The following is a 20,255-nucleotide window of genomic DNA, read 5'->3' as shown; positions in this document are numbered from 1 at the left end:
CACACACAGCCCCCCCCCATTCCAATCTTCAATATTATTTGGTCTAGGAAAATCGGCACAAGTAATCATGTGCTATTTTCTTCCATCCATAGCCAATTGAGCCCCACACAGAACTGAAGGTATGGTATGCTGCCGATTATGCCAAATTTATGGAAGCTTCTGCAGTCTTCATTAAAGAAGAATCTGACGTCTGTCCTTCGCCTCCAGTAGCGGTATGTACCCCTGATGTACATTCAAGCCATGACCAGTTATGGTAAATCACAGTTTACATGCTTTCTCTGTTTATGTAACTCTGGTGATGCTAGAGCAGACCACAGAGTGGTAGGCTAACGCAAAACCAAGAGCAATTCTAACCAAACAGAGAAAGGCTGCTCTTCCTCTCCTGTGTTTGTATTATAACCCAATGGAGACATTAGATATAGCCAGAAGTAAGTGGCATCAGTGGGATGTGTTGGAAAGACTTAAGACTGGTGTTCATTTGTAGATAACCAAGCTGTCTAGCCTCAGATTTCTTTTACCAGTTCCTCCTTGTTATGCTCTGACCACTTGGTTGAATATTCACTGATTATTTCAGTCTTTCCTGTGCAATAACCCTTCTCTTCTAATCCCATTACCTTCCGCTCTGTATGGTAGTAAGAATCCTGAAACTGATACAAGAAGTTCATAAATGTTGAAAACATGTCTGGGAAGATTAATACCTACACTAGAAGGAATTGTTAAACAGGGAATACAATAGAACCAGGAATTCAGAGGTGCTCCAGGAAGGGAAGTAACCCCATTGTTGCATTTGCCTATGAGGGCTTTGGAGTATACCCCAGAAAGAAGGGGTTGGAGGGCCACTGCCTCAGACATAGGTAAGGTAGAGGAGGGCTCACCACAGCAAGCTAGCCCAAGAGCAAGAGAAGGTCAAGACAGCTGAAGTAAAATATAGAGTTGGTTGAGGAAGTACATGGTCCTGTATTAACTGGAAGTACAGCTTATCAGTGTTTCAGGGTTTTTTAATAGGTTTTCATTGGAATTTTAAAAATGTCAGTATTTAAAGTTAATTCAACTGAATCTAGTAGAGTTCTTATTTCCACAGAAATAATACTTCCAAATAACGCATTGCTTAATGCCAAATGTCAGGCTAAGTGAGGAAGTCTATCCTGGAGGCATTGATAATTACCATCTGGTAAAGCACAGAGTCAGTGCAAAACATAAGGAAATCCTGTACAGCTAAACTACATTTGTGTGCAGAAACCCACTCAATTTTTGTACAGTTGCAATAGCAGATAATTATGTCAGTCTAAGGATAAAATACAATTTGCAACCACTTTTCTGAGTAATTCCTTAAAAGGAACAAATGTAGAGACTTTGAAATTCAGTGAGCACAAATAAACAAAGATGGATGACTCGGGACTGCTACAGAAAATACTAAACAAAACCATGGAAATCGGTATTTAGCCAGCCGTATTATTTTTTACACTAGTTTGTAGACTCCTAGAGAGATTCCATTTCCAGCTGAACAGCTGTGTGGTAGTACATTGAAGCGAATATCGCTAAGGACAAGTGCAGGTTTTTTGAAAGCTCAGGAAAAGGGGTAAGATCAGTGAGAAAAATATGACTTTTCCTGAGAATGGCTAATTTCTGTTTCTGTTCTCGTTGCAGAAAGAGCCTGTAGAGCCTTGGATATGCTCAAGCTGTAGAAGCACTTTTGCAACTTTTGCTCTTCTAGAATCTCACCAGTGCATCCATAAAGACCGAGTCCTTACCACCAGGTTCAGAATACCGAATAAGTTGGGACCTGTAAAAGGAAAAAGCAAACTCAAAGGGAAACTGAGAGGAGCAGCATTAGGCAAAAGCATTGCCCAGTGCTACGGGACCATTTCCTGCTCCTCTGCTGCAAAGCTGAGCTGTGCCAGTTCAGGAGGCACTTGTGATGCTCTTGTGAGGTTTATGCCTAAATGGAGAAATGGCCGGTCTTCACTGTTGAAGGGAAGAGAAGTGAAGCAGCCAGACAGTTACCCTTGCCGACTCTGTGGAAAGATATTTGATTCCATTGACAAGCTCACAGTCCACACTTATGCACACAAAGGGGATCGCCCCTACAAGTGTTCACAGCACGGATGCACAAAAGCCTTCATTTCCAAATATAAACTGCTCAGGTACAGATATGAAGGTATTTCTTTTCTGGTGGGTGCGTTGGGAAAAAACCAAGGACATCTCTTTCTTCTTGAGTGTTTTAGTGACAATCCCAAGTTCCAGTTTTTGCTATTCCTATTTTGGTTGAATTGGAGAAAACTATTCTCCCTTAATTGTAGCAGCTACTCAAAAAGATTATGTTGAGCAGTTTTAACCTACTCTATGCTTTACGATTAACACCTTTCTCCCCCTAGAAAAAAATTTGGCTTTTACTAATAACGTCAGAACTTATGAAAATGCCTTCCTGCAAGAGTGCCAGTGTTTTCAAGACTTGAAGCTGCACTGTGTACTAGAGTGAATGTAAATGCAAATTACTTTCTTTTTTTTTGTCTTAGGCACTCAGCCACTCATTCTCCACAGAAATCTCACCAGTGTGGCTACTGTGAAAAGACCTTTCACAGGAAAGACCATCTAAAGAATCACCTTCAGACTCATGACCCTAACAAGATGGCCTTCAAGTGTGAAGAGTGTGGCAAGAAGTACAACACCAAGCTAGGCTATAAGAGACACCTGGCTCTTCATGCAGCTACCAGCGGGGACCTTACCTGCAGGGTATGTGCTCAGGAGTTTGGCGGTACTGAAGTTTTATTGGAACACCTCAAAAGCCATGCAGGGAAACCACCTGGCAATACCAAGGAAAAGAAGCACAAGTGTGACCACTGTGAGCGTCACTTCTATACCCGTAAAGATGTGCGGCGTCACATGGTGGTTCACACTGGCTGCAAAGACTTTCTCTGCCAGTTTTGTGCTCAGAGGTTTGGGCGGAAGGACCACTTGACTCGACATACTAGAAAGACTCATCCTCAAGAACTGCTGAAGAGCAGGTTGCAGAATGGTGATTCAGTGGGTGTCCTTGACCAGCTTTTGCCATTCAGACTAAAGGAAGATGCCAGCGTACTGTCTCCTTTTCCTGAAAGGGTCTCTGCGCAGAATGGGATTTTGAATAGTTCAGAATCAGAGGAATACAACACGTCACATCTTCATTCCCAGCCAAGTCTACAAACTGCTCTTCCTCTTGAACCTTCTCCTCATTTGCAAAGGATGGGCTGTGCAGACAGCCTTCCAGCTGTCCATCCCGCGCCATGCCCAACAGTCATTCCTGCCAACCTGAACCTTCATCAACCTAATAAATATGACCTTAGTTCTACCTCATTTGCAGCAGGATCCGTTAAGAATCTGCCAATAAAAGTGGATGTTAAAGGTTACAATGTGCATCTTCTTGAGGAATTGCCACTACCAGAGCCTCAATCTCTCCACAAAATCAGTCTGGAAGAGGCTTCCTCAGGGCCTGTAGGGGATACTAACAAGTACCCAGTGCACAAGGAGGCAGAGGCTGCAGCTGAAACTACGAGCCTGCCTTTCATGGATCTCACTCATGTGATGAGTTTCTGGCAGCTCCCACCAGGTGACAACCAGAACACTACTGGGGACATCACAATGGCATTTGGACCAGAGGAACCATCATACAGGCTGAATGGCCTCGGCCAACAGCAAAGTCTTCACCTAGCAACTGGTGGGATGGCCATAAACCAGCTGCATCATTTTCCTCGCTCCTTTCCATCCACTACAAATTCTGTAACGTTGCCTCATTTTCATCATGCCTTCAAATAACTATCACCATGTTTCACTTTATCTCCTTCTTTTTTTTAAGACTGTACTTCGTACTTAAATCTTTTAGGATGGGGTGGTTTTGGTTTGGTTTGTTTTTTATGAAAAACTGCCCCAAATGTTTTCAAAGCACATTATGAACATGGTAGTTAGTTAAATTCAGGATGTTAATAAACAAGAAGTTCTATTTTTCATACTACTATTAGTTTTTTAGCATATGACAATAGTAGAACTAACATATTTCCCTTAACACCCTCTATATTTTTGTTTCTTACTTTTCACGCAAACGACTGAATAAATATCTTCAGTGATAGCAAAGCATCATAACAGGCACAATGAAAGTATGACTGCTGCGGTAGGAGAAATAGGGTTAGGGAGGAAGGGGGAAATCACAGAAAAATAATTTTAATGAGCCACAAATCACAGCAAATTTATAAATGTGGCAAATGTAATAATTTATCAACATCACATAGATTTATGTTAAGAACCTAATTATTGAACATCTTTAATTTAAATCAGAATCATTCCACGTGTAAATCTTACTTCCTTGTTTAAAAATGAAGGTGATCACTATTCTGATGATGTTTAACTAGATTCTGTTTCCTGAAGTGCACTTCAGCTGTGTGCATCATTTCCTGCATATTTTCCTAGGACTGGAAATAACTATCACTTCTGAATGACTGTTTAAGGACTGATGTCTTGTATATGTCCAGTTTTCAGAATGGGAAGTGAATTGCCGTAAAGATTAGAGCAAAATATTAATTTTTACTTAGAGCTGGATCCGGCAAGGTGTCAGACACTGGTCTTTCTCTGACATTCTAGTAAAGCACTTAAGCATTTGCTTAGATATAAGCATATTTTATCCCTTTGGGTCAACAGCTTGATTGATTTAACACTCAATAAAAAATAATGCTTCCTACCTAAGGAGCCTTTATTCAGCTTTTGTTGATAAAAATGGCCTTTGTTAAATCTGGTAAATTACCATTAATCATAGCCATCTGAAATGTGGATTCCTTCATGGAAAGCCAACCTTGGCCAGGCAGCGTGTGACCACTGGGAGCTCAGTGGGGGCATGTCCATGCGCAGCAGGGTTGTGGTGGTGAGCTCACTATTGGCCCTGTTCAAAACCAGGTCCTGAACCTGCTTCACACATGTCACCTGAAATTACTGGGTATGATTAAGACCATTCTAATTAGCAGAGGTTTTGCTCAGTAGTGTTGGGACAGCTGCAGTTGGACTTCCAGCTTTTGTTTCTTCCAAAACAGAATGACAGGGACTTTTGTTTGTTTCCTGGGGTAAATTATCCATGTATGTTTCCAGTTGATGGTGTGCTGGTGTACAGTCCTATCACCTGATGTGTGAACTAGCAGAAATAGCTAAGATCACATCTCCCAGTAGATGACACTATTAAAAAAAAAAAAAACAAACCTAAAATCCAAATTTGTCAAAATTTACTTTCTTGCTAACCCATGCTTATAAAAAAAAATCCTGGTTTAAGTGGATGATGCAATTACTGATGGCTCCTGTTGCAGCTAAAACAGACACTGACTCTCTGAATCTGAGTAAATTCTCAAACCCCGAGTGAGTGTGTTATCTTCTCCCCCATTAATCACAGGAATATTTCCAGGCAGCTTCAAACAAAAAATATTTTTTAAACAATTGCTGTTTTGCTGTTCATGAACTACAGCAACATTGTACAACTACAGTGATCTAAATATTCTTATAAGCTTGTCAGCACTTGGATTAAGGAATGGTTGTATTATTGCAGTTCATGCGAGAAGACCTTCACATATAACGTTGAGGGGTATCTTTTTGTTATGAAAATTGTTGGCAAAAGGCAAACCAGAAGGAATTCTAAGATTGTTCTTGTAATGACAACACCAGTAGGAAGAGCAGGTGCTGCACAGTCATGCCCAGGTAGCAGTTATTTAAATTACAAGTTCCAGAACAGGAAAGAGGTTGCAAACCATGTTATGTTCACAGCTAGGTTCATATTTTCATCCAGTCTTGGTGTGTGTGTATATGCACTTACTGCACTGTTTTCCTTGTTCATGCAAATTTTATTCCCTTGGCTTCATCCAAGCTCATGTACTTGTTAAGAAAAAAAAAAAAGCCCACAAATTTTGTATCATTGCCTGATTATATACGGTTAGTAGACATTTTGTCATTTTGGTTTATGCTTCTAGAAGAGGTGTAACTAATTACTGAAATACTTATCTTTTAATTAAAATGTGATGTTAAGAAAAAACGTTATGCAAACACTGATCTAGACGAGTGCCCACATTCTTTGAACTGTTCAACTGTACTAGGGTGCCTGAGCTCTGAGCTGCCAAGAGGGGTGCTGCTGCCTGACCTCAGCTGCTTGTGAAACACAGAAGGATGCGTTGGCAAGGGGTGATTATTATGCTTAACTACGGGTTAAAGACCAAGTCTCATTCAAATAAAAAGAAAAGAACCACTTTTGATATTAAAACACTTAAAATCACACTGTGATGTTGTCTACGAGTAGAATACACATTAAATGTCTATATTGCAGTGTTTGCCTTTCAGTCCATTCAGTACTTTTTCCCCTGATTCTTGACATCATAATTGTAAAGGAAGCAAGGCATCACAAAGGAAGGCAAGTTATTTGAAAAGGTCGTGTTTGCAAAAAAATTGTTCTGTTTTAAAATACTCGCAGCTCAAGAGATACCCTGAGTAATCCAATGCTTCGTATAGGGCTGGACTTTATCATAGCTTTTGTTAATGAAACTTCTGTGAGCATTTTTTGAAAGGCCATCAGTAGCTGAAGCTCATGAGTGCTTTGTTTCTGGTCAAGCAAATTCTTCAGGCTCAGTAGGCCTGCTTGGTGTAGCCCTGAATATCACATTTCTGAAAGAAAAATAGTTTGGGTTTGGTGGGGTTCAGGTCACAGGCAGGACAGCGCTAAAGGGAGTGTATGGGGACATGGCAGCAAATCCTCACCTGCTCCCTGGGCTTACCTGTGGTGTCCAAGAGGATGGGGCTGACGGGTGTCACTTCAGATGGTGGCAGTGGAGACGGTTAGCAACAGCTGAAAGACATCACTGGTGGCTCTACCTATTGCTCATCCAGGGCTGTGACAGCACTGGTGTGGGGAGAGGCAGCCCCACAAACACTGGGGGGTTCAGTGGAGGAAGAAGGCAGCCCCACCAGCAGCCCCTTCTCTCTGCAACAGCCTGTTCTTCATTGGGAGAGGAGGATGCAGGGGCAGAGAGGTGGCATGGGGAAGGTAGGATAGGCCATGGCATAAGAGATAAGATGTGGAAAATAAAAGAGATCTGACCCACTTTGAATACTGGCCTTCTGGGAGATCTTAGGATGTTTACCTCACATCATAGTAGAGATAAAAATACTCATTTGAAGTGCGCTCTGCTCGGAAAGCTGTGGAAGCAGAGCAATATATGCCGACTAAAGGACTAAGGAGCAGTATTACTATAATCAAATGATACCATTAAAACTGAGACACTTAATACGTATTTGCTCTCATATTAAAAAAAAAACAATTTACCCATTTTGTAAAGAAAAGGCAGCCATGTAAACCCGAAGTAATGTTAAAGTGCTAAAATTATAGTACATGGAAGAAAAGACTGCATCCTCTGTAAAAATACGCAGCTATTTCTAGTGCTCAGTTCCCATCCCCTATCAGAAACCATGTTAATGTATTTTTCCTTCAATTTTATTGATCCAGCTGTTGGGACTCTGTTTTCTTAACCAATGTGTCAATTCCCAGGAGTTTTTTTGCAGCCAGTCTGAAATAGGATAAGTTCCATGTGTTAATGATTGATTCTTTTTTCTGATAACACAGTTTTGAAGTATTTTGCTTCAATACACCTTTCCTGCCCCTGTAGTTCTGTTTTCTGTAAGGCACAGGGAAATGATCTACACATAGAAATAATCATAGAATCATGGAATAGTTCAGGCTGGAATGGACCTTAAAGATCATCTAGTTCCAAACTCCCCGCCATGGGCAGGGACACGTCCCACAATGAGGAGGAGCACCCTAAGCATGGTAAAACTTGCTTCAACTTTTGAGGGCTCATTTATTCAGGTGTGAAAGTGAACAAGTGTGATAACATTGCACAATATAAATCTGGTGTGGAGTTCCCGCCACCTTTTCCTCTTGAGCAGTCTAGCTGGAGGGAGTTACACTTGCTTCAGTGTCATCCTTTCTACACCTAATCATCATTAGTCAGAGTCTAAGTAGGATTTAATTAAACTCTGTAGAAAGCCTGGTATTTATTATTGGTGTGTCCAACTATTGTTCACTTTCATTTACTTTATAAACATTTAACAGGCAAAAAAAAATACTTACGGATTTTAATTGAAAGCCTTATGGGAACTGTTTGGCTTAAAAAAAAACAAACAACCCAACACATTGCAACATTGGAGTTTATGCAAAGATGATCTAAGACTGGTAATAGACCAGGTAGCCAAAAGATAAGAAGGCATATGTCTCCACAACGTTTGTCTTATCTATCAAAGTAATCGAATTTTTTAATGTGAGAATGAGATTTGGGCTCAGTTAGTCTGAACTTCAACTGCTTTGAAGCTGATGCACAACATAAACAGCCATTTATCACTTACCAATCACTAACATTTATCATTTATTGTTTACTGGACAATTCAATTAAATATATACATGAAATACCAAAATGCTTATTTGTCTCATTCAAGATATCAAAGCAAAGCATTAGGGGGAAAAAAAAATTACAATATTGGATCTTCCTACATTTTCTTGAAACCATTGAATAAACAACATTCACGTCCTTTTAGACAATCAGCTAATTAAATTTTGGCAACTGATAGACAAATAATCTCACAACTTCCAAAAGGATAGTATGGTGAGCTTTGTAGCATGGGGAGGGAAAGGGGGAAAAAAAAAGCCCACAGTGAACTTCAGTTTGCTTATTTTATTGCATGTGATAGCTGTAGCACTCGGAGTGGGAGACACTGGAAAATTGTGTTGCTTAAGGTCTTACAGTGCTTCAGAAGAAAACCGTAACACATCTTGGCTGGCAAGCCACTCTATCTTCTGTTGTGCATTTGTGCTCTGAAAGCAGCAACAAACAATATACTTGTTATTTGGATGGAAACAGCTTTTCTGTTTTACTCCATTTTACCTAAGAAGATTAAACCTCAGTCTGGGTGAACATGATGGAGCAACTCATCCTGGAATCCATTTCTAGACATTTTAAGGATAAGAACATTTATTTGTATCGCTCTCATGTTTGCTTTCTCAGCTAAAAAGCACTCTTGGGTAGCACTGAAACCAATCTCTCATAAGCCCAAAGTGCTCAGTGAAGCACCTGATAAAGCTCAAGTTTCACAGAAAATGCAGCAGTTGCCAACAGCTCAGCACCTACAAGTGCACCCAGGCCAGTCACTTCCACAGTTCCCAGGGACATGCAGGACTGTCTTCCATATTTTGGTCCTTGAAATGTGGATGTCCGTCTCAGGGACCTGCTGGAGGCACAGGCTGTCCCAAGCCACTGAAAACTGGCTGCAATTACAACTCCAGCAGTAGCTGGATTCGCCAGTGTTCCTAGGGAAAGAGTTGTCTCTTCCTCAAGCCTCTCAAGCTCCAAGTTTTAGCACTCAGTGGCTAAATCTTGAGAATGATGATGGTATCAAATCCCTGTTGGTGCTCTGCAAGAACCTGCATGGTAACCACAAGAGTTAACTATACTGTCAACATAATCACAGGTAATCCAGGGTGAGAGGGACACCAGATGAGGTCACTGGGTACCACTGACAGATTTTCCTGTAGCTGGCAAAATGAAGGAGGTAGGTAGAGTGGATGATGGCATCGTGGACTGAGCACCACCTTGCCCAGTGGAGACTGGCCCACAATTGGAGGTAGTTAGCCACAGACCAGTAGCAATCAAGGACAGCAAAATTTCACATATAAGAACCCTACAAAGACTTCAAAATCTTGCAGCGGATCTCTGCAACAGGCTGTTTTATGGACAATACTAGTCATTCCACACTTCTGCAAGCTCATCTCTTAGGCTTAAAATATCTTGCCACCTATGGGGAATCTATCTTGGCTACATCCTCTGCCAGGATCTCATTTTCTGCAGTGGCACGCATCTGCCTGGGGTGCAAGATTCTGATCATCTGAGCCATTTTCTTGAACAACAGCATCACAACCACCTTAAGCAGGGGACAGAAGGTCTTCCTGCTGCTCTGATGCACATAGCCTAGATGGGAACAACTTTGATTGCACGGTCTGAGGAGCAGAAGCACCAAACATTGTGGTCTGGTGAAGTGAACAGTGAGGGGAAGGAAGAACCTCTGCACTATTGTCTTGACATAGCGATCATTGAAACAGATGCTGGCATCTTCCTCACTTGCACAGCAGAAACACAACAGAAGAGCATAAGACCTGCTAGAGAGGTTTAAATTAACAAGAAGCAAGTCCTCAAGATGGCTGTTACAGCAGAACATGGTCACTGCCTACTCAAGACAGAGATTCTCCAGAACAAGGAACATTTAGCACTGCAATGAATCTTCTCAGCAGCCTATACTGGGGACGTGAAAAGTTCTGTAAAAGCTTTCAGTGTACTTGATTGCTTTAATTAATACAAAGAAGTTCATACTGCAAACACGGTAACAGAACATTGTATATACACAAAAGCAAATTAGGTCTTTTCATGTTATTCTCTTGAAATAAAAAAAAAAAAAATTCCTTACCCAGACTCTCCTTTTTTTCCCAGGGGGTATACCCAATGATTTTCTGGTTTTCTGAAGTGCTCCTGCAGAGTTCTCTGCAGATCATTATTTAAAAAGAAATATTTGCCATAAAAAAATATAACCTACATAAATTCAACATAAACCCCAGAAATTTGGGGATCTGATACAAAGAGTAGTATGAATTATTATTCCCAGGTTATACTACACATCATAACCATTAAAGTAACTTCATAAAACATCTAAGCAAAAACTGAGTACGGGTCATCATTACTGGTAGCAATGGGTACTAGCAAACATACAATAAAGTATTCTACTTAGAGGGAAATGTTTTAGGGATGCGGTGGGGAAAAGTCATGGAATGAAAAGCATCCAATGCTTGATGCTTCGTCTAGATGGACTTAAGAAAAGATAAAGAAGACGGAATATACCCTAACATCAAAAATTGAAGTTTAAGGAGTCCTTTATGAGACAGAAGGAACCTCACATCCAGACCACATATTTTAGATCTATATAGACCCTTCTGTTTGAGGAGCTATAGCTGAAAAGGCTAAAAAGTCCCTTCTGAGAACCCACATGAAAACTTCTGTGTGTACACTTGGCACTATGGATCAGGATAACATTCAACAGAAAATTTTTGAGTCTCTTCGTTTATAACAAGTGCTGTATAGAAATGAGTTTAGGATTTCACATCAAGGCCTGGACTTACAAAAATCAAAGAAATCCACACTTTATCATTCTATCAGAAAACTGGATTCCAAAGCCTGGGATCCCTTTCAAAAATGCCACCCACCACCTCCAAGTTTGTTATAAGAAAAAAATAAATGTGGCTACATGAACCCTTTACCTGGCCTAGGTTTGTCTGTATTGGTACCATCTTGTATTCTCTTCTGAAGACGTAACACATCAGTTGGAGGTTTTCTCTGAGTCACTGGTTGCTTGCCCTAGTAAAAGATGGAGCACAATCCACACTCAACTCCAGCAAGGAACTTATGGAGCCTGGTGACAACTCTCCACATCGCTGTAGAAGAAAGAAGAGGGGAAAGGCGCATCCCTCCCACTTGGGAGCCATTTTTTCCTGCGCAAAATAGGTAAAAGAGTAAAAGTACTCTCCCAAAGGACTGCTCCACTTTTCTGATTCCCCAAGGGGGCTTAAGCCCTTTGGCTTTGTTTCTAGTGAAGAGAGAGCAAATCAGCTGTATCTTTGCAGGGAACAGCAAAGCTGCAGACAGCAGGGAGCGCTAATGAACAGGAGGCGCTTTCTCTATATGTTGCAAAAGCCGCCAGGTTTCTGCTTCCCTGCAGCTGTTACCCTGAAATGCAATCACAGAAGAGTCTGAAGCCATCGTTGTCCAACTTTTTCATACTGTCACATTCTGTCCCCTTTTATATCAGAAAAAAACAGTCCAGTTTCAGGCAACTCCTAGCTGATGCTCAGCATGCATCTTGTCTTAAGAATTTACCAGCTTCCCTGGAGTCTTCAGTTTTATATTAATACAGTCACCATAAACTACAGTTTGGCCAGTCTGCCTTCAGGACAAGACAAGCGTGACTGTGTTTGCTTACCGAAGCCTTTCCGGTGGCCTTTGCAGCAAAGGCACGGCGGGCAGCTTGTTCTTCGCAAAATTTTATGTGCCTCTGTGCCGCAGCCTCGTTAAACCTTCGTGAGCAGTGTGGACACTGAATATAGTCTGATCATGAGAAAGGAACAACTTGTGTCACAGTTTATTACACTACAGGAGAAGAATTTCTCTGCTTCACTGGAGCACTCAAGATGTAGTTCAAAACATCAGCAGGTGCCTATGGTGAGTTCCCATGAGCTCCCAAAGTACAAACTTAGGAGTACAAAAAACTCCTCTAGAAAAGCACTTGGGATCCCAAAACACAGGCTTAAGGTATTAACCCAGCAAACAGAAACTGCTTTCAGAAATAAATCCCTGGAGATTAATAAAAGCAGGTTTTATTATCTTTGTCCTGTTTCTACCCCTAACTTGACAATTAACATATCTGCATAAAAAGCAATATTTACAAATTCCTTGTGTAGTTTAAACTAATGATTTTAAGAATACTTTTGAAGATTGGTCATTAAGATTTGGTTGGTTTTGCAAAATCCATTTCCTTTGGACATCAACAAAATACTGCTGAAGTTCTGCTCCACCAGCTGAGGCACATCCAAGAGCCAGGTTTCTGGGTATGAAGAGCACACAGCAGTTCTTCCTGATGTCACTTTTGACAGTGTTATAGTCCTGATCCTGCTAAAAGCTCTTCAGCTACATTTATCACCAGCACAGTCCTACTTGTTTCAATGAAAGGTTGGTGTTTGGGGTCGATTTGGTCACATGCAGCCCTTGCAATGACATTGCTCTCCTCATCCCTGCCCAGTGCCTTTTACAAAAGCAGCCTAAACATCTGTATCATAATATTACAGATGTAGCATTTTTACAAACAAATTCTCCCACTAAGAGCCCAGACAATGCAGCCCAAAGCCAGCCCCAGACCAGCAGTGCGACCAAAATAGTTCTGAAGACAGGAGGGGAGGATGAGACTGAGCAGACGGCTGGTTTCGGAGTACCTGGCACTTCAGGAGAGAACAGGAAACTTTGGCTTGTATTTGGAGGAGGAAAAGAGAGGTGGAATATATATCTCTCTCCTCCCCACAATCCATCTGCTTTCTCTCCAGTTCTGCAGGGTATACAGTCCTGTAGAACAGGGTATACATCCTCACTAGGCCCCTCAGCAACAGGTCTTTACTAAAAAAGCCATTCTGCAATTCCTTTCTCCACAACTAACTGCTCTTGCACATGTTTTGTCCAAGAGGGAGAAGGAAAAGGAGGGGTCCATTCTTAGAATTGGTAAAGTCAGACAAGAAATAACAGAATCATTAAAGAATTCAGCAGTGGGAACTGAGAGGAGCTTGACCCCAATCAAGGAAGGGAGATGTGTTCTGCTCCTTATACCACATTGCTGTCATCTACAAGAGGAGAAAGGCTGGAATCACAGCAGCTGGTTTTGCTATCAGTCATGAGTTCCTGCTCTGGAAGTGAGCCCAGAAAGCCCCTCTTAGCCCTCCCTCCACCTTCCTAACGCAAGCAGGACTACACTGACACCCTTTCCAAGACTGCTCCCACATTTCATAAATCACATATTGTGAGAAATACTGGCTGTATGTGCATCTTTTTGGATCTGTAACTTCTAACACAGTGTGCTCTGAGCAGAGATCACACTTGGTATTAGTAGTAAGCCAGAACAGTCTTTTTCTGAATACCCCAGACTACAGAGGAGAAAGAAACAGTGGAAAAACTACTCAGGAAGCCTGTGTGCACTACCGTTGTTTTGAATGGTGAGAGGATGTATTTCAGTCTTTGTGACACTGTGGTACAGCCTGTGCTACAACACAGGCATCACGACTTTCATCCTAAAGTGCTGCCTAGTATTGGACCCCAACCTTGCTGCCTTTGAATTTAAAAGGTTTTTAAAACTAAACTTTGAAAGTTAGTTTTCTCTTCCTTCCCACCACCTCTGTGTTCTACTCGTACTCAATTTAAGCCAAGAAATAGAGCCGAAAATTAGAGAGTATGGAAGGAATTAATGTTCACCTTGTGTTGTGCCAAGGGATGCAAAACTGAATCCCAGCTGTGACTAATAAGAGGTCACTGCTTTACCAAAGATCAGCATAAGAATATTAATAATATAAAGTAGATCAAAAACCTGGGTTGATGCTTGGTGGAGGAGGATGTGGAAGAGGGCGGCCCTCCTTCATAGCTTTTGTGACCTCCTTGGCTGATCAAATAGCATTAATAAAATCCTCATGGTGCTGCCTCCAGTTAGATTTCTTCACTGGCTGTTTCTGCAATGGAAAAAAACAAAAAATAAAAAAAAAGGAAGAAGACACAAACTGTATGTCCCCCTTGCAAGCAACAGAGAAAAAGTTTAAAGTGAGGGTTCTTCTTTTATGAGGGAAAAAATCAAATTTGTTTGCAATGTTCTTCTTTTCCCTCAGAAAGGAAATCTCTTAGAAAGGAAGAACGTTGCAAACAAAATAAATTAGCTTTTTTTGAAAGGCATAGGAATGCTGATTTAGCCCTTTGCTGTCTATTGACAGCACTAGAAAGTGGATAAAAGAACAATGCCCTCCAACAAAACATTTTGGCCATGGCAGGCCAAAGGATGTTTAAAAGGGAATAGAAAAGAGTCTATGACCAATGCCCTCCCTCCTCCTCCACCTGTCAGTTTCTTCTTGCTTTAAAACTTTGTGCTCTTCTGTTTCTTTCCACAACTGATTCTAAGGGACATTTTTTAATGGCAGTCTGCATGGATACCAGATTTATCGTGATTTGGCATCTCTGAGTAAAAATGTATATATACATGTCCATGTGTACTCCTCCCAACAGTGCACAAAAGAAACTTGTTGCAGTAAGAGCTTGAGCATCTTCCTCTCCAGATCTGTAAATAAGTTCTGTATAAATAGATTTTTAAATCCTTGCGTTCACCAGCAGTGAATCTCTGTAGCTTCACCTGTAGAAGACCTGGGGCTACTGACAGCTCTCACATTCAACTTGTGCCATTCATGGATCTGGCTTTCTTTCAGATTTAAATGAAGAGAAAGCTGTCAGAGACTCACATAGTCTTTAAAATACATACACAAACATCTCCTAGAAGAGCAGAGGCAGTTACGTGCCCACAGTAGTCATGACACCTACAGGTTTGGCTTCTGAACAGAGAAATATTCTCAAACACTAGAAGCACAGGGAGGGGGCGGAAAGAATCTGGCACCAAGTCAAGCGCTTATGCGAGACTCATCCACAATATTCAGGCTTTGTCCCCAGAGGAAACAATAGCATTACTGAATGAAAGACTTCGCACGGAGATAACAGACAAGCATCAATTTAAACTACACCTTTTGTGGGGGCTGCTTCTTCACAGTCATAATTTCTGTTCCCTGCAGTCTCTGTTTTAAAGAGTTGAAGGGCTTGCGCTTCTTGTTGAAGACTTTCCTGCATATTGGATCATGTCTCAGCTGGGATACAAAGAAAAATAGTAATTCATGGATTGAAGTCAGGCTTTGTTAATGATGCTTCCTTACCCAGGCTTTAAAATTACTTCTGTTCAGGAGCAGGGAGCTGAAGCAGTATTTATTTCAGGTTCGATTTAATTCCTGAAGGAATTCTGCAAAACCTTAAAAAGTTGTCCAAGTACAGCTACACTTTGACACAAATAAGACAGAGAAGCTATTTCTGCTTTGTTCTGCTCAGTGACATGCTGGAGGTCAGCACAAATAACAGCTTGCACAGATTGGCTCTCCGAACAGGAACAGTCCAGTTGGACTTCTTCCCTCCCTCCCCCCAACCCTCAGTTTTCTTTCTTTCTTGGTTTAGGGGGCCAATATTTACATTATTAGCTCTCTGAGTCTAGATAAGTATTCCAGACAAGGGGCTTCCTTGACAACAGCAGCACCATTAGTCCCATCAACACCACTGAAACAGCAACAGCCCCAGGCTGAAAGGCAGCAGCTGCTCCCCAGCACACATAACCTGATAACTTAGAAGAAATAGTAGAGATACCACCTGCAGCTGAAAGCACAGGGAAATTTTAGGTAGGTAGATGCCCAGTGCTGTATTTGTGGAAGACGCATGCCTTGTAGCAAAGAAAACTTTATGATTCAGATGCGTCTCAGATTTTAGCATCAATCTTACTTTTTTGCAACAGGATGGCCAGTCCTCTTTGTGAAGAACACAGGGAAGCAAGAGCCAAGCTACTTCCTTTCTTTCATGCAGTGGATCACACCTATCTGAGCCCACCTGCAGGTAGTTAATTAAAGAGCCCCTTCCTATTTTCCTTTGCTTCCTCCCTTTTCCTGTTCTCAGTTATTCATCTTGAACTTCTCATTCATTTCTCCATACCATCCACTCCCTTCCCGTAAGAGTCAAGCAGCTGCCTGATTAAGGCATTTTGCTTACAGCTCAGCTGGGCTGCAGAGCACCTCCTTCTAGCGCAACACATGTTTGTGTGGTTTTGTTTCCCTGTGAACTTTTCTACTCATGTGCTTTAGGTCCTTATCTTGACCTTATGCTGACATTTTTAACAGCAAACTTGAGAGGGAGATTCCTCTGCAGGACTGAGAGGGCAGCTGACACCTATGTCTTGTTCATGGAGACTCACATAGGTCCTGTATGGTTGGGGCACAGACAGGGATTACAGAACCTGTACCTCATGCTAGTTACACTGACAAGAAACTCCCTGCCTTCCCAAAATCACAGATAGCTGTCTTTTCAAAGCATTTCACTAGATCAAAACATCACAGAATCATAGAATGGTTTGTGTTGGAAGTTATCTTAAAGATCATACAGTTCCAACCCCTCTGCCACCAGAGCAGGCTGCTCAAGGCCCCATCCAACCTGGCCTTGAACAATTCCAGGGATCCAAAACTTCCCTGGGCAATCTGTTCCAGTGTCTCACCACCCTCATCATGAAGAATTTCTTCCTAATGTCTAATCTAAATCTTCCTCCTTCCAATTTAAAGCCATTCTTCTCATCTTGCTTGTAGGCCCCCTTCAGGTACTGGAAGGCTGCTAGAAGTTTCTCCCTGGAGCCTTGTCCAGGCTGAACACCGACTCTCTCAAACCCTCCAACCCTGTCCTTGTATGGCAGATGCTCTAGCCCTCTGATCATGTTCAAGGCCCTCCTCTGGACCTCTTCCAGCAGGTCCCTATCCTTCTTTTGTTAGCTATTCTGGAACTAGACACAGAACTCCAGGTGGAATCTCACAAGAGCAGAGACCGAGAATCACCTCCCTTGACCAGATTCCACCTCAGCTTCCAGCTTATTTTTCTTGTCTCTATTTTTTTTTTCTAGATCAGTTTTTAGCTGTCGCACAGAGCTGATCAGACCTTCTTCAGAGTCATAGAATCAGTAATGCAATCTGAGAAGGGGTGGGTGTGTGCAGAGCCCTTCCTTGCAGAACCCTCCCTACAGTTGGGTTGTGTCAGTCTAACTATGCAGCCACCCATTTAGTTTGTAATCCAGGGATCAGGGAGGTCAGGGGGAATCGTTTCATTCTCTTCAGCAGGTTTTGGAACAGAGCCTGGTGCCCACATTATGCTGTCAAAGGGACTACTTCTCAGGTTTATTAGTCTATTTTTCCCAGGAAGCCTGAAATAACAAATTCTGCCTAGAAATCTGGAACACAAAGGAAGCTTCAGATTAGCAATTTATGTCTCACCAAGAGATAATATATTACTTTAAACACAATATGTAGTAAACATCTGGTTTTGGACAAGCAGGTAAATTAAGCTAGCGCAGGAGTGGAGATAAGGTCACAGTATTTCCATGTATGTTCATTTATTCTCTAATCAAGTTCACTAATGAAAGCAGTTATTGGATAATATTGGATAATAGGTTCAGCCCATTTCTTTACTAGCAGCCACCTCCTCCTTCCCCAGGGCTCACTATCCCTTTCAGCTGAAAGCATCGACTATTAAAGAAAAAAAAAATTTGTTTTTACCAGAACATCTTGTGCAAAACTTCTTCCACAGGTTGTACAAAGAACCAGATCTTGATGTTGGGCAGCTGTATAAAATTCAAATCATGCAAGAGTCTCAGTTACACAGTACAGGGTGGCTTAACTACAGCAGAATCAGCGTTTGGACCAAGCCTTTGCTGAAACAGTATTTCATTGTGAGAAGGAGATGCCTACAGTCAGGTGCCAGGGCCCCCTTTTGCAGAACTAACTTATTCATCTGGTTTCTATGAAGCACAAGCTCTCCTTTACTGTGCTGCACAGCTTTTTGTTTTCCACGTGACTGCTCAGGTATGTCCTTTCACAATGACATCACGCTGCCTAAATTCTGGGCGGTGGGCTGGAAAGCAAGAGCAGGTGATCTGCACCCAGATTTATTCCATTTAGTTTTTAAGTTGTCAGGAGCCAGAGATGCCCAATAACATCTCAGGGTAAACCACTGCTGTTCTAGAAAGTGGCAGTGACACAACCCTCACTCTCAAGACAGAACATTTCCATTACATGCTTAAATAGCATTCAAAGATGATCTTACTTTGTAGATGTCATATTCATGGGCATACTGTTGTTTTTAAATGCATAGTTTTTTGAAAAAAACAGGTTTTTAAGTTACATGGGAAATAATTTTAAGCTTTTCTAATTCCAATGGCAGTCACATATTGTCATTTCAGAGCAGGGACATTGTATTAAAGAAAACCAGCTCTTAGGAAATCATTAATAATAACAAAGGGTCCTTCTCATGAGACATGTCACCTACAGAGGGAAAGACTTCTCATTTGTGTTCCTTACCTGTTGCTGAAACAGAAGAAATTCTCATCTCCCTGAGCAGAAGCAGATGTGTAACTGCTTTTGTTTCTTACCTTTTCCTTCAGATTTTACCAAACTCCAAGGCACAGTGTTAAGGCTACAACAGTGCTTCATTGATTACAAGTGCAGAGGAACAAAGTAGTTCTACAATCCTTTTTACTACTATTCTTTTGCTGCTGTCTAAACGTCTTCCCACTTTTGTTCCCATGCAACATCTTTCTGTGTGTCTGCACTTAGTCTGGGCTATACTCTTCCTTTCAAGCATTTCCCTCTGTCTCTCCCATCTCTTTTATGCTCTTCCTGCGCCCTGAAGGTTTTGGCAGAAACAGTTTTGGTTTTTTGTAAAAAAAGGGGAATTTAGGAACATGCAAGGTATCACTGAATCAGCAATTGGAAGTCAGGAAAACAATTTGCTGCAGACTAGTTACTTCAGACATATACAACAGCAGATTAGTTTAGGACTAGTAAAGAACACGTGCTCTGCCTTTAGTAAAAGACACATTCCACCCAAACCACTGAACAGCACATTACTCACTTGTTTCCCTTCCTAGTATCTGACCCATTGAATGGTTTATTTGGTCTCCTCTTCTGTGGTGTTGTCAGGAGTCCCTAGCACTAGGTGGTCAACCTGTACTACTCAAGAGTTACCAGGCATCAACAATTACGTAACCATTATGACCCAGGCAGTTCCTGCTTAAGCAGGTGAAACACAGGATACCAGCTAAAGGAAAGCTCTGATACTTGTTGCAAGCTTACAGACTATTTCTACCTAATTGGTTAACAAAGACTTCTGAACAATTTTAGAAAATGGAACGTTTAATCTGGATATGACTACTGTAGTGACATTTCAGTTCTCAGCAGTAATCAAGAGACTTAAAATCTGTTTATTCCCTTCTTCAAATCCAGGTTACTTTATCAATTAAAATGTATTATAAAAGCCTCCTTCCAGTAAAAACAAGTACTTTCAATTGTTTCTGTGCCTTAAAAAGCCTCATCAATCCTCCTGTTAGCTTGTCTCCATCTAGTGTTCACAGAACTATTTAAGGAATATTGAGGATGCTTTAAATTTAGTAGTAGTCAGGCCACTCTACTGCTGTGTTGGTTACTGTGTTCTTTACCAGTAAACTGGTTAACTTTTCACCCAAAGGCAGAAGATAGCTCAGGCTATAGTCCTAAAAACCTAAAGCTGAGGGCTTCTGGTGAACACAGGATTCATAAGGATTGACTACAAATCCTACTGATTTTTTTCACACGTATGGACTGGTCACTATCACTCTAATTCACATGCACAGTACAGAAATTTAAGATCACACTAAGCCTAAAAGATACTGGCTCCTCCTCGTCTTCACAAAGTCTTTGCAACAACTGCAGTGGGTTTCAAGTTTGTACTTTAATGAAACCAAAATGCATACAAGACCTGAAAAATAGCCATTGT

The 20,255-nt window shown here is 41.4% G+C and overlaps 2 protein-coding genes across 2 annotated transcripts in view; one reads left to right on the top strand and one right to left on the bottom strand.

The window, feature by feature from the left end:
• PLAGL1 (PLAG1 like zinc finger 1) overlaps window positions 1–6,477 on the top strand; it is a 49,535-nt gene extending 43,058 nt beyond the window's left edge. The window contains exons 6-8 of the mRNA XM_069852032.1: window positions 93–212; window positions 1,648–2,144; window positions 2,517–6,477. Of these exons, the coding sequence (XP_069708133.1) occupies window positions 93–212; window positions 1,648–2,144; window positions 2,517–3,792 (1,893 nt within the window). The 3' untranslated portion in view covers window positions 3,793–6,477. The remainder of the gene's footprint in view (window positions 1–92; window positions 213–1,647; window positions 2,145–2,516) is intronic.
• Window positions 6,478–8,246: 1,769 nt separating this feature from the next.
• On the bottom strand, window positions 8,247–18,830 carry ZC2HC1B (zinc finger C2HC-type containing 1B). The gene is given in 9 exon segments (XM_069850870.1): window positions 8,247–8,860; window positions 10,504–10,515; window positions 10,517–10,577; window positions 11,348–11,444; window positions 12,067–12,191; window positions 14,209–14,347; window positions 15,398–15,517; window positions 18,002–18,066; window positions 18,803–18,830. Coding segments are annotated over 9 exon segments (672 nt in total). The 3' UTR covers window positions 8,247–8,835.
• Window positions 18,831–20,255: the final 1,425 nt, after the last annotated feature.

The sequence above is a fragment of the Phaenicophaeus curvirostris genome, chromosome 2 (assembly GCF_032191515.1).
Source record: "Phaenicophaeus curvirostris isolate KB17595 chromosome 2, BPBGC_Pcur_1.0, whole genome shotgun sequence".
In the NCBI taxonomy this organism is placed as follows: Eukaryota; Metazoa; Chordata; class Aves; order Cuculiformes; family Cuculidae; genus Phaenicophaeus; species Phaenicophaeus curvirostris.
Note: the sequence above shows the minus strand (reverse complement) of the source record. Positions and strands in the feature narration are given on the sequence as shown.